The 14,515-nt window shown below is 40.5% G+C and overlaps 1 protein-coding gene across 6 annotated transcripts in view; it reads left to right on the top strand.

Annotated features, from left to right (window-relative positions):
• TENM2 (teneurin transmembrane protein 2) overlaps positions 1-14,515 on the top strand; it is a 1,303,382-nt gene that overhangs the window by 986,267 nt on the left and 302,600 nt on the right. For all 6 annotated transcript variants that reach the window (XM_050794625.1, XM_050794624.1, XM_050794626.1 and 3 more), the window contains one exon: positions 3,747-3,981. In XM_050794625.1, the coding sequence (XP_050650582.1) occupies positions 3,747-3,981 (235 nt within the window). The remainder of the gene's footprint in view (positions 1-3,746; positions 3,982-14,515) is intronic.

The raw sequence follows: 14,515 nt of genomic DNA, 5'->3' as shown, positions 1-14,515 counted from the left end.
CCCATCAGAGTAGGTTGAAGATATCAGTTGCTTTACAGAAGAGCTTTTCTTGTATTTTGACTTTTCGGAAAGCAAGAAGGCATGTTGTCAGCCATTGTTTGCATTTTTGAAACAGAAAAACCTTCCCACCCAGCAAGTGTGTTGGATGACTGTAGTGAAAAGTGAGAAATACAAAAAGTTGCTTGTGATCATTTGTTGTAACAGAGGTGTTTCATACTAGAGGTACGTTACTTACACCGAATGCCAGGGCACCTGAGTGAAACTAGGAGTCAAAAACATACTATTAGGTGTCAGTAAATGTAAATGCATACAGCCAGCTAGGTTAAGAGAACAGGGATCGCTGGGGTTGATGGCAAATCAGATAAGCCACCCCACCCTTCACAGCATTCAGCTCTATCCAGTTGTTTTGAGAGGATACAGACTCCTTATTTGGGGTTTGGTTTTGCTTTCAAGAGAAGTCAGAAATCTGGAACACTATGCAAAATCTCAGCTTTGAATTTTTGATAATATTCTGCTTGAGGGCTGTCAGTCTGTGACATCTGCCCTAGATAGATGAAATTTGGATTTAATTTTCCTACTCAAATCTGGGCTCCCTGAGAGCTGCGGTTATGTCTTATCCATCCTTTCATCCCTGAAAGAACCTGTCACTGTTCTCTGCACTTGGTTTTCAAGGACTTGCCAGCCATCAGGCAGCATGCTTAGCACTTTACATTCATCCTTCCTCTCTAACTTTCACAGCAACCTTAGCGGGTAGTTACTGCTGTTTTCACCAGTTGGCAGATGAGTAAGCTGAGAATGAAAGAAATGAGGTAGCATGCCCAGGTTCACACAACTAGAAAGTGGCAGACTCAATTCTTGAACCCAGTTCTGTAGATTTTGTCTCCTAACCTCTAACTAAATGCCCCTTCTAGATGTTCCCACATTCCTCTGTATATATCCCAGGGGTCACATTTACCACTCTGTATTGTAATTGTCTTTTCCTTCTGCCTCCTGCACCTCGTTGGAAAATATGACTTCAGGATAGATAGATAAATGAGCAAATATAATCAATGCCGTGGTGAAAATGAGCAACAGTTAGGAGGAGAATGTCTTCCAATACTGAGAATGCTGGATAATTTTTGTTTTTGTTGCTGTCAATAATTTGATTTATTTGCAATGAAATATCATGTTGCTTTATAGGAGGGCTGGGTGAGTGGAGAATTAAGTATTCTTCCATTTTCCCTTACTCTTCCTTCTCCATTTCCCCAAGGAAGCTCTATGCCTTCTCATTAGGATAAATGAAAAGAGAACTTGACGTCTCTTCTAGTTAACTGGAAAATTCCCAATTCATTTTATTTGGAACACAACACACAGCACCCAGGTCGGAGCTTCTCTTCCCCCTGGGAAGAGAAGCACACAAGCAACCGTAGGAATTCTGCCCACGCACAACACAGATGGACCTCACGAGGGCCACACAAGCTGGAGTAGACAAGGAGAACTTAGCTCAGAGTGAATCAACAGGAAGCAGGAGGGTCTGGTATCTCATTTAGGGAATTAAATCCTTCACATGGCCTCTTTGTGCTTTAGAAGAGTGTGTGGTCTGGAGAGGGGAGTGTCGGGGGCAAGGACAGAGGGAGATGGAAAGTTAGGACTTAGGGCTGGAGAGGGCAGGTTCTCACTTGTGCACTGACCCACTCCATCTTCCTGAAGCAAGTCTCGTAATTACCTAACTAATGGCGAATAATGACACCACTTGGATGGGAGTTGAGAGAGGGGGAAAGAAAGGCATGAGAATTCATTAACCGTGTGTGCGAAGGGCTTGGATAGCATCCCTGAAGGATCATTATTACATCATTTCACCCCCACTTTCCCACCTCTTTCCACTAATATGAGACAGACAAATGCTAAATAACTATGTAATAATACATTACTAGACAGACAACAATGCCAGGAAATATAATAGCCTGCTACAGCTATGAAACTCCCCCAAAGATATATTTAAAATGTCACTGATGCATAATGTAAAATAGGAATTACAGGTTCATTTGGAGGACACAATTTAAAATCTATACAACTGTACAGTGGTATTTCCCACTGGGTTTTTGTTGTCACTGTCCTTTTCTAAACATCACAAAGAAAAAAAAAAAAAAAACACCCAAGTAATTTCAGCCTAGAGATGCAAACTTCAAGGAACCTGTTTCCTCCGTATGTTTCCTTTTGTTTTTGTTGGTCAGGATGCTCTCCAAACCTAGTATCTTCTTGACATGTTGTCTTTTCTTCAGAATGTTTCTGCAGCCGGCACAGGAACCCCAGAATGTAGATTACACCTTTTGGAGATGTAGCCCGGCCACATAAGGAGACAAGTAGTTGAAATTTGTGTCAAATTGCTTGTTTAAATGACTTGAGCCAACTTCTTAAAGCCAGGACAGCAGGGGCTGAGGATTTTTAAAGTTGGCAGGGGCCAAAAATGACAAGGCTCAGCAGTCACCTGGTGAGCTGCCAGCCCTGACTGGAAGCTTCAAAAAATAAACTTTCTCAAAGGACACAAATTAAAAGTCATGTTTCAGCATCCATTAAAACGAAATTATAGGCTTCATCGCATAGCGAACTACTTTCATTTTCATTATGCTTAAAATATTTCATTTTGTAGATTGAGAATCGGTTGCTAGGAAAACCTTGTGTGGAGTTGTCAGAGACAGCGATATCTACAAGCGGATATTTTCCAAGGGAAAGCTCTCCTTTGTTTTTCCTGCAAGGATAGAGGATTTTGTCATTTTAAAAAACGCAGGATGCCATTTGGAGTCAGGGTCATGGCTTGAAAACATCTGCCATGACCTTCTCCAGAGACTGAGTCCTCGGGGTTCATCTCTCGGAGGAGAGAAGTTAGCAGCCTGCTGAGCTGAGCGGGCTCACAGGTGTGTTTTGTTCACTCTCATTTAAAAAGATAGATAGATAGATAGATAGATAGATAGATAGATAGATAGATAGATAGATAGATAGATGATGTTTATATGTATTGTGTATATTATACATATACACACATATACACACAAATATGTGTACACACACATACATATATATAAATCTTATTTTGAGTTGTCAGCATCTCTAAAAACTAGGAAATTTTATCTACAAGTCCAGATTTCCAGCTTTTCTAGAGAAACTAGAAATTACGGCTGCCTTGAGCTCTGTCCCTCATTCCCATGTGACCAAATTGACCTGGTGCTGAGTGAGGGCTGCCCCCTAGCCTCTCCACCTCAGCTCAGTCCATAGCTAGCCCACTCCACCCTCCTGCCTGGTCCCTACAGGTATTTAAAGGTGCTACTCCCTGACGTAGAGTGTGCCATATTCTTAATATCTTCAAAAGAGAAAATTTTTGAAAAGAATGTGTACAGTGTACTAGTTTACCTGGAAAGGGAATAGGGACTTGCTACGGCAGTGATCAGCCTTGAATGTCATGTTACTTTCATTACAGTATTAATATGTTTCAAGTAATTCCTCTGGTCAGCCCTTATCCACCTGGTTTTGCTAAACTAGTCTCTCATTATTCTTCATTTGATGTGTGTGGATAAATGCAAATCAAAGCCAATTATTTATTTGTAACTAACTCTGGGATGCCTGCTGCAGTCTTATCTGTCGCTCTAGCTTGTGGCTTTCAGCAATTGTCAGCTTGGAGACTTTGGTTTCAAACTCTCCTCCAGAGGTTTGCAGAGTGCCTGAGACTGGAATCTGCAGACACTGACAGTCATTTCTCCTTTTTTTTTCAGGTCCTCCAAACCACCACAGCCAGTCGACTCTGAGGCCCCCTCTCCCACCCCCTCACAACCACACGCTGTCCCATCACCACTCATCTGCCAACTCCCTCAACAGGAACTCACTGACCAATCGGCGGAGTCAGATCCATGCCCCGGCCCCAGCGCCCAATGACCTGGCCACCACACCAGAGTCCGTTCAGCTTCAGGACAGCTGGGTACTAAACAGCAACGTGCCACTGGAGACCCGGTAAGTCCCCTCTCCAGCTCACAGTCACACTCAGTGTCACGTTACCCCTGAGTCACCACACAGAGCCACTGGGTGTCTCAGAGTTCCAGTCGGAGAGACACTCTGGGCATAAATAATGAGACAACTTTACCACCTCCTTGTTCCCTTGGTAATTTGACCCTGGGCAGTAGGTTGACAGGTATTTCTTTGTTCACAGGTGTCTCCTTTTAAAGCTTGTTTACTTTCTTAGATAGCTCTTGTGTACCCAACTAATAGAATTAGCATAACATATTTTTACTCGAAGGCTCATGGGAAACATGCTTATAAGGGTATATTGACTGAAAGCTGCTGATAAATTATGCATTTGGCCTTTCTTGAAGTAATAAATGAAGACTCATTTGAAATTAAGTGTTTGGGGAGACCTTGAGAAACAATCCCTGATTCCAAATTGACAGAAGTATAATTTAAATTTATATTTCATCCAACATGCAGTCTCACTTTAATCCCTCCTGTACACACTAACAGCTTGATGCCTGTGGGGCAAACAATAATGTATAAAAACAAACAAGAAAAAAGGGGCAGCACTTATATGAGGAGGGAAGAGTTTGAAAATGATCTCCAGGTCTGGCTTTGTTTTGTTTTCCTTTGCTTCTGTCCTTTTCTCACCTTCGGTTCTGTTCTCCAAAACCATATACACCTTAGTGACCTGAAAGAAGACCTGTCAGTCAGGGTATGGAGGGGTTGGGATGTCGTTGACAGGGAAGGCTGTGTGTGGGTTGGCCAGACTCTGAAACAGCCTTGCTGCTCTATCCCCAGGCACATTCTTGGTTGGTATGTTTTAAATGCTATTGTTTCCTTGCCTGGAAGAACCATGGAGACTGAACAGAGAGGAGGGCTAATTCATACTGACCCTTCAAAAAGTTCCCAAATAGATTTTAAACTTTAATAACTTAGGTTTGAGGAAAGACAGAAATAATCTGTAATCTTTCTGATAACGGCCGGTGAATTCTCTGCACACAGCTGGAAGCAATTTTGAAAGTCATAGCATTTGGAGTTGTTTCTTATCTATAATTTTTTGTTTTTTTATAAGATCCTGAAAATTAATATATTATACATCTTTGTCACTATAATCACTCCAAATTTTAATTTTATTTTCTGACTATTATAGGGTTTTTTTTAAAAGAATTTTTGCTTTATTAAAAGAAACTAAAAGAATGAACCTAAGCTAATAAATATCCTTGATCTCAACATTAGTTTAAAAGAATTGGTACAGAAATAAATAAAATGACACAAAATGAAGCACTAAGCAAAATACAAAGAGTGCTGCATATTATTATTTTCCTCTGCAAAAAATTACCTAACATGCACATGCACACACACACACACACACAGGCTCTTACACAAAGAATGGTTACATAACAAAGTAAACATTATAACAACCACATCAGTTTGACTGTTAATCCAAACTAACGTGAAAAATCTGTCGTTGAGACAACTGGGGTAATTTAAACATGGATTGGGTATTTAATGATATTAAGAATATAATTATGATTTTGTTAGGTGCAGTTTTGGAGTGCATGTTTGGTTCAAATATTTAAAACATTCCAAATCAAGGAATGAAAAACTACCTATCGAGTATTATGCTTTTTAAAAAATTTATTATACTTTAAGTTCTGGGATACATGTGCAGAACGTGTGGGTTTGCTACATAGGTATACACGTACCATGGTTGTTTGCTGCACCCATCAACCCGTTATCTACATTAGGTATATCTCCTAATGCTCTCCCTCCCCTAGCCCCCTACCCCCTCACAGGCCCCAGTGTGTGATGTTCCCCTCCTGTGTCCATGTGTTCTTACTGTTCAGCTCCCACTTACGAATGAGAACATGTGCTGTTTGGTTTTCTGTTCCTTTGTTAGTTTGCTGAGAATGATGGTTTCTGGCTTCATCCATGTCCCTGCAAAGGACATGAACTCCCTTTTTTGTGGCTGCATAGTATTCCATGGTGTATATGGACCACATTTTTTTTTATCCAGTCTCTCACTGAGGGCATGTGGGTTGGTTTCAAGTCTTTGCTATTGTGAATAGTGCTGCAATTAAAACATATGTGTGTACGTGTCTTTATAGTAGAATGATTTATAATCCTTTGGGGTATATACCCAGTAACGGGATTGCTGGGTCAAATGGTATTTCTGGTTCTAGATCCTTGAGGAATCACCACACTGTCTTCCACAATGGTTGAACTAATTTACACTCCCACCAACAGTGTAAAAGTGTTCCTATTTCTCCACATCCTCTCCAGCATCTGTTGTTTCCTGACTTTCAATGATCGCCATTCTAACTGGCATGAGATGGTATCTCATTGTGGTTTTGATTTGCATTTCTCTAATGACCAGTGATCATGAGCTTTTTTTCATATGGTTATTGGCCACATAAATGTCTTCTTTTTAGAAGTGTCTGTTCATATCCTTCACCCACTTTTTGATGGGGTTGTTTGCTTTTTTCTTGTAAATTTGTTTAAGTTTCTTAACAAATTTCTGGATATAGCCCTTTGTCAGATGGATAGATGGCAAAAATTTTCTCCCATTCAGTAGGTTGCCTGTTCACTCTGATGATAGTTTCTTTTGCTGTGGGGAAGCTCTTCAGTTTAATTAGATTCCATTTGTCAATTTTGGCTTTCTTTGCCATTGTTTTTTGTGTTTTTGTCAGGAAGTCTTTGCCCATGCCTATGTCCTGAATGGTATTTCCTAGATTTTATTCTAGGGTTTTTATGGTTTTAGGTTTTGTGTTTAAGACTTTAAATCATCTTGAGTTAATTTTTGTATAAGGTATAAGTAAGGGGTCCAATGTCAGTTTTCTGAATACAGCTAGCCAGTTTTTCCAACACCATTTATTAAACAAGGAATCCTTTCCCCATTGCTTGTTTCTGTCAGGTTTGTCAAAGATTAGATGGTTGTAGATGTGTGGCATTATTTCTGAGGCCTCTGTTCTGTTCTATTGGTCTATATATCTGTTTTGGTACCAGTACCATGCTGTTTTGGTTACTGTAGCCTTGTAGTATAGTTTGAAGACATGTAGCATGATGACTCCAGTTTTGTTCTTTTTGCTTAGGATTGTCTTGGCTATGTGGGCTCTTTGTTGGTTCCATATTAAATTTAAAGTAGTTTTTTCTAATTCTGTGAAAAAAGTCAGTGGTAACTTGATGGGGATAGCATTGAATCTATAAATTACTTTGGGCAGTATGGCCATTTTCACTATATAGATTCTTTCTATCCATGAGCATGGAATGCTTTTCCATTGGTTTGTGTCCTCTCTTATTTCCTTGGGCAGTGGTTTGTAGTCCTTCTTGAAGAGGTCCTTCACATCCTTTGTAAGTCATATTCCTAGGTATTTTATTCCCTTTGTAGCAATTGTGAATGGGAGTTCACTCATGATTTGGCTTTCTGTTTGTCTATTATTGGTGTATAAATATGCTTGTAATTTTTGCACATTGACTTTGTATCCTGAGACTTTGCTTGAAGTTGCTTATCGCCTTAAGGAAATTTTGGGCTGAGATTATGGGGTTTTCTAAATATACAGTCATGTCATCAGCAAACAGAAACAATTTGATTTCCTCTCTTCCTATTTGAATACCCTTTATTTCTTTCTTTTGCCTGACTGCCCTGGCCAGAACTTCCAGTACTATGTGTAACAGGAATGGTGAGAGAGGGCATCCTTGTCTTGTGCCAGTTTTCAAAGGGAATGCTTCCAGCTTTTGCCCATTCAGTATGATATTGGCTGTGGGTTTGTCATAAATAGCTCTTATTGTTTTGAGATACGTTTCATCAATACCTAGTTTATTGAGAGTTTTTAGCATGAAGAGGTGTTAAATTTTAGCAAAGGCCTTTTCTGCATCTATTAAGATAATTGTGTGGTTTTTGTCATTAGTTCTATTTATGTGATGGATTGCATTTATTGATTTGTGTATATTGAACCAGCCTCGCATCCCAGGGATGAGACCAACTTGATCGTGGTGGAGAAACTTTTTGATGTGCTGCTGGATTCGGTTTGCCAGTATGTTATTGAGGATTTTTGCAGCGAGGTTCATCAGGGATATTGGCCTGAAATTTTCTTTTTTTGTTGTGTCTCTGCCAGATTTTGGTATCAGGATGATGCTGGCCTCATAAAATGAGTTAAGGAGGAGTTGCTCTTTCTCTATTACTCGGAATAATTTCAGAAGGAATGGTACTAGCTCCTCTTTGTACCTCTGGTGGAATTCAGCTGTGAATCCATCTGGTCCTGGACTTTTTTTGGTTGGTAGGCTATTAATTACTGCCTCAATTTCAGAACTTGTTATTGGTCTATTCAGGGATTGGACTTCTTCCTGGTTCAGTCTTGGGAGGATGTATGTGTCCAGGAATTTATCCATTTCTTCTAGATATTCTAGTTTATTTGCTTAGAGGTGTTTATAGTATTCTCTGATGATAGTTTGTATTTCTGTGGGATCAGTGGTGATATCCCCTTTATGATTTTTTTATTGTGCCTATTCTTCTCTCTTTTCTTCTTTATTAGTCTGGCCAGCAGTCTATCTATTTTGTTAATCTTCTCAAAACACAGCTCCTGGATTCATTAATTTTTGAAGGGTTTTTCATGTCTCTATCTCCTTCAGTTCTGCTCTGATCTTACTTATTTCTTCTCTTCTGTTAGCTTTTGAATTTGTTTGCTGTTGCTTCTCTAGTTCTTTTAATTGTGATGCTAGGGTATCAATTTTAGATTTTTCCTGCTTTGTCCTGTGGGCACTTAGTGCTACAAATTTCCTTGTAAACACTGCTTTAGCTGCGTCCCAGAGATTCTGGTACATTGTGTCTTTGTTCTCATTGGTTTCAAAGAACTTATTTATTTCTGCTTTAATTTCGTTATTTACCCAGTAGTCATTTAGAAGCAGATTGTTCAGTTTCCATGTACTCGTGCGGATTTGAGTGAGTTTCTTAATCCTGAGTTCTCACTTGATTGCACTGTGGTCTGAGAGACTGTTTGTTATGATTTTCATTCTTCTGCATTTGCTGAGGAGTGTTTTACTTCCGATTATGTGGTCAATTTTAGAATAAGTGCAGTGTGGTACTGAGAAGAATGTATATTCTGTTGATTTTGGGTGGAGAGTTCTGCAGATGTCTATTAGGTCCACTTGGTCCAGAGCTGAGTTCAAGTCCTGAATATCCTTCTTAATTTTCTGTCTCATTGTTCTGTCTCATATTGACAGTGGGGTGTTAAAGTGACCCACTGTTAATGTGTGGGAGTCTAAGTTTCTTTGCAGATCTCTAAGAACTTGCTTTATGAATCTGGGTGCTCCTGTGTTGGGTGCATATATATTTAGGATAGATAGCTCTTCTTGTTACATTGATCCCTTTATCATTATGTAATGCCCTTCTGTGTCTTTTTTTTTAATCTTTGTTGGTTTAAAGTCTGTGTTATCATAGACTAGAATTGCAACTTTTGCTTTTTTTTTTTTTTTTTTTTTCCATTTGCTTGGTAGATATTCCTCCATCCCTTTATTTTCAGCCTGTGTGTGTCTTTGCACATGAGATGGGTTTCCTGAATACAGCACACAGATGGGTCTTGACTCTTTACCCAATTTGCCAGTCGTGTCTTTTAATTGGGGCATTTAGCCTCTTTACACTTAGAGTTAATATTGTTATGTGTGAATTCGATCCTGTCATTATGATGCTAGCTGGTTATTTTGCCCATTAGTTGATGCAGTTTCTTCATAGTGTTGATGGTCTTTACAATTTGGTATGTTTTTGCAGTGGTTGGTACCAGTTTTTCCTTTCCATGTTTAGTGCTTCCTTCAGGGGCTCTTGTAAGGCAGGCATGGTGGTGACAAAATTTCTCAGCATTTGCTTGTCTGTAAAGGATTTTATTTCTCCTTCACTTACGAAGCTTAGTTTGGCTGGATATGAAATTCTGGGTTGAAAATTCTTTTCTTTAAGAATGTTGAATATTGGCCCCCACTCTCTTCTGGCTTGTAGCGTGTCTGCAGAGAGATCCACTGTTAGTCTGATGACCTTCCCTTTGTGGGTAATTTGACCTTTCTCTCTGGCTGCCCTTAACATTTTTTCCTTCATTTCAACCTTGGTGAATCTGACAATTATGTGTCTTGGGGTTGCTCTTCTCGAAGATTATCTTTGTGGTGTTCTCTGTATTTCCTGAATTTGAATGTTGGCCTGTCTTGCTAGGTTGGGGAAGTTCTCCTGGATAATATCCTAAACAGTGTTTTCCAACTTGGTTCCATTCTCTCCATCAGTTTCATGTACACCAATCAAATATAGGTTTGGTCCTTTCACATAATCCCATATTTCTTGGAGGCTTAGTTCATTCCTTTTCATTCTTTTTTCTCTAATCTTGTCTTCACGGCTTATTTCATTAAGTTGATCTTCAGTCCCTGATATCCTTTCTTCCACTTCATCTATTTGGCTATTGATACTTGTGTATGCTTCACGAAGTTCTTGTGCTGTGTTTTTCAGCTCCATCGGGTCATTTATGTTCTTCTCTAAGCTGGTTATTCTAGCTAGCAATTCCTGTAGCCTTTTTTTCAAGGTTATTAGCTTCCTTGCATTGGGTTAGAACATGCTCCTTTAGCTTGAAGGAGTTTGTTATTCCCCACCTTCTGAAACTACTTTTGTCAATTCATCAGATTCATTCTCCATCCAGTTTTGTTCCCTTGCTGGTGAGGACCTGTGATCCTTTGGAGGAGAAGAGGTGTTCTGGTATTTTGAATTTTCAGCCTTTTTTGTGCTGTTTTTTCCTCATCTTTGTGGATTTATCTACCTTTGGTCTTTGATGTTGGTGACCTTCAGATGGGATTTTTGAGTGGATGTCCTTTTTGTTGATGGTGATGCTATTCCTTTTTGTTTGTTAGTTTTCCTTCTAACAGTCATGCCCCTCAGCTGCAGGTCTGCTGAAGTTTGCTGGAGGTCCACTCCAGACCCTGTTTGCCTGGGTATCACCAGCAGAGGCTGCAGACAGCAAAGACTGCTGCCTCTTCCTTCCTCTGGAAGCTTCACCCAGAGGGGCACCCGCCAGATGTCAGCTGGAGCCCTCCTGTATGAGGTGTCTGTCGACCCATGCTGGGAAGTGTCTCCCAGCCAGGAGGCACGGGGGTTAGGGACCCAGTTGAGGAGGCAGTCTGTCCTTTAGCAGAGCTCAAGAGCTATGCTGGGAGATCCGCTGCTCCCTTCAGAGCCAGCAGAGGGGAATGTTTAAGTCTGCTGAAGCTGTGTCCACAGCCACCCCCTCCCCCAGGTGCTCTGTCCCAGGGAGATGGGAGTTTTATCTATAAGCCCCTGACTGGGGCTGCTGCCTTTCTTTCAGAGATGCCCTGCCCAGAGAGGAGGAATCTAGAGAGGTAGTCTGGCTACAGCAGCTTTGCTGAGCTGTGGTGGGCTCTGCCCAGTCCGAACTTCCCAGTGGCTTTGTTTACACTGTGAGGGGAAAACCACTTACTCAAGCCTCAGTAATGGCGGACACCCCTCCCTCCACCAAGCTCAAGCATCCGAGGTCGACTTCAGACTGCTGTGCTGGCAGCAAGAATTTCAAGCGAGTGGATCTTAGTTTGCTGAGCTCCGTGGGAGTGGGATCTGCTGAGCTAAGCCACTAGGCTGCCTGGCTTCAGACCCCTTTCCAGGAGAGTGAATGGTTGTGTCTTGCTAGCATTCCAGGCACCACTGAGGTATGAATAAAAAAACTCCTGCAGCTAACTCAGTGTCTGCCCAAACGGCCGCCCAGTTTTGTGCTTGAAACCCAGGGCCCTGGTGGTGTAGGCACCCAAGGGAATCTCCTGGTCTGTGGGTTGTGAAGACCGTGCGAAAAGTATAGTGTCTGGGCTGGAATGCACTGTTCCTCATAGCACAGTCCCTCGCGGTTTCTCTTGGCTAGAGGAGGGAGTTCCCCGACCCCTTGTGCTTCCCGGGTGAGGCAACACCCCGCCCTGCTTCGGCTTGCCCTCCATGGGCTGCACCTACTGTCTAACAAGTCCCAGTGAGATGAGCCTGGTATTTCAGTTAGAAATGCAGAAATCAACTGCCTCCTGCATTGATTTCACTGGGAGCTGCAGACCAGAGCTGTTCCTATTTGGCCATCTTGCCAGCCAGCAGAATTATAGATTATTTTTAACCATGCCTACAATCTTAATCTTTAAAGGTTAAAATATGTAAAGTCAATAAAAACTGTATATAATAGAGATATTTAAACTTCTGCCCTGATATAGTAAACCACTAATAAACAGCTTTGCTGGAAGCTGACTGGGTGGCCAGGCTTAACTCAGGATATTGTCAAAGTTGATGATGGTCTTAAAGGCTAGATAGTATTTTCTGTCTTTTTCCTCTCCACGCTTACGAACTGCCATAGAGTTTGTTAATTAGTCAGCCTATTTTTACATTAACAGACTATTATTTGAAAAATAGTTTCTGGATATAAGTGCTACTTATAATGGACTAGATGAAGAATAGAGGAAGGAAAGAAAGGGAAGAGGAGATGTAATAACTATTGTAGAAAAAGAAGAGGACCACCATGACCATTATATATGCTGAACATTAATGCTTTACATGCATTATCTCACTCAAGCCTGAAAGCAATCCTATGAAGTAGGAAGGGACTTTTATTATGGCCATTTAAAGATTCAGAATCTAGGGATAGAGGGACAAAGTAACCTTCAAGAAGTATAAAACTTCAGGAAGATAGTAAACTATGAGCCATGTGGGATGAAACAATGGAAGTTCCTACACCCAAAATAAGGTGGTGGAATGTCTGATGGGTGAACAACCACAAATCTAGGTTTATTGCCCTACTTGTTAACATTTATAGGACCAAATCCACTGGAGTGTCTGCTCTTGGCAATTAGTCTGCCCTTTGTGATAAGAACACACACAACACATAGACACATCTCCCATCTCCCAACTCCTGATTCAATCAGTTGGTTTTCCAGGAGATTTATTTTGAATAACTTTTTGTAAGAAAGTGTCCTCTTGACAAATATCTCTTAGAGAGGACCAACGAAACCAAGCAGATCACTGTCCTGCTTTCCTAAAGTAAGTTCTTCCAGAATTTACTTACTGGTCTAGAGTCCTTCTTCAGATTCTTTGAATATTTGGCATTTCTCCAAGGATTAGGACTTCTCAATGGTAATTTCAGAAGAAGCACATTAAAGAAAAAATTTGGTGGGAAGATAGGATTGCCAAAACCTTGACGTCCATCAGAAGGAAAAAAAAAAAAAGTGAGACAACATCTGAGTATTCTTCAATCCATATGTTCAAGAGCCAAGGATTAGAGCTCCTTGGGATGGAGTTGTTAGCAGAAATCCAGCACAAGGTGCAAAACTTGGTAAATATTTGAAACTCCACTCATGGAACTGAGTACATAGAATATGCATCTGGTCTCATGTATGAAAATGCTAGTCGTAGTTCATAGAACTGATGAAATGTATGATTCTCTTTTAAATATTATTTGTACTAGTTTGTTCTCACGCTGCTAATAAAGACATACCCGAGACCCGGTAATTTATAAAGGAAATAGATTTAGTTGACTCACAGTTCAGCATGACTGAGGAGGGCCCCAGAAACTTACAATCATGGTAGAAAGGGAAGCAAACACTCTCTTCTTCAACATGACAGCATCAACTGCCGAGCAAAAAGGGGGAAAACCCCTTATAAAACCATCAGATCTCATGCGTACTCACTCACTATCACGAGAACAGTATGAGGGTAACTGCCCCATGCTTAAATTACCTCCCACTGGGTCCCTCCCACGACACATGGGAATTATGGGAACTACAATTCAAGATGAGATTTGGGTAGGGACCCACTCAAACCGCATTGTTATTAGTTCAGTCTCTTATTAGCAAATATTTATTGAGTCCCTTGTGTATGCCAAGAGCTATGTTAGGTACTGGCAAGATGCTGATTAAAACATGTGTTGTCCCATTAAAGGTCACCAAGCCTAAAGGAGGATGGAGGTACATAAGCAAAAGATGGTTCAACATATACACTAATGGAAGTCTAAAAGTTACAGAGATGTTATAGTGGAAGAAGTGATTAACCATCTGAGAAAGATCAGGAAAATTTTTGTAGCTGAAGGGCTGCTTGAGCTGGGTTTTGAGGGATGAGTAGGAGTTTATCTATTACATAGGTAAAGTCAGATATGATAGCATATTATTATTTGTTCTCATTCACCACTGTTTTTCCATATAGTCTTGGCAACAGAGAATTAAATGAATTCATTGATTCAAATGCAAAAATATTGTGAGTTTACTCATATCATTTTCTTAGCCATGAGAGAGTATAGATATGGGATTTCTTCTTTTTAGGAGCATGATGCCATGCTAGTATTTCCATTTCTGTCTTTCATACCAAATAAGAATTGGTCTCTCTCCAGGAGAGAGAACCATCAAAAACAAGACATTCTGAAGGTTGGTTATAATTTAGTCACCATTTTTGAAAATGTGGTGTAAATTTACAAACAGCTTGACCACCCTTACTCTCATTAATACAGATTTCTGGGTGTGATGGAATAATTTCATAACTCCG

Source organism: Macaca thibetana, chromosome 6 (assembly GCF_024542745.1).
Source record: "Macaca thibetana thibetana isolate TM-01 chromosome 6, ASM2454274v1, whole genome shotgun sequence".
Lineage (NCBI taxonomy): Eukaryota > Metazoa > Chordata > Mammalia > Primates > Cercopithecidae > Macaca > Macaca thibetana.
The sequence above is the reverse complement of the archived record's forward strand: the minus strand, read 5'-3'. Positions and strand labels throughout refer to the sequence as shown.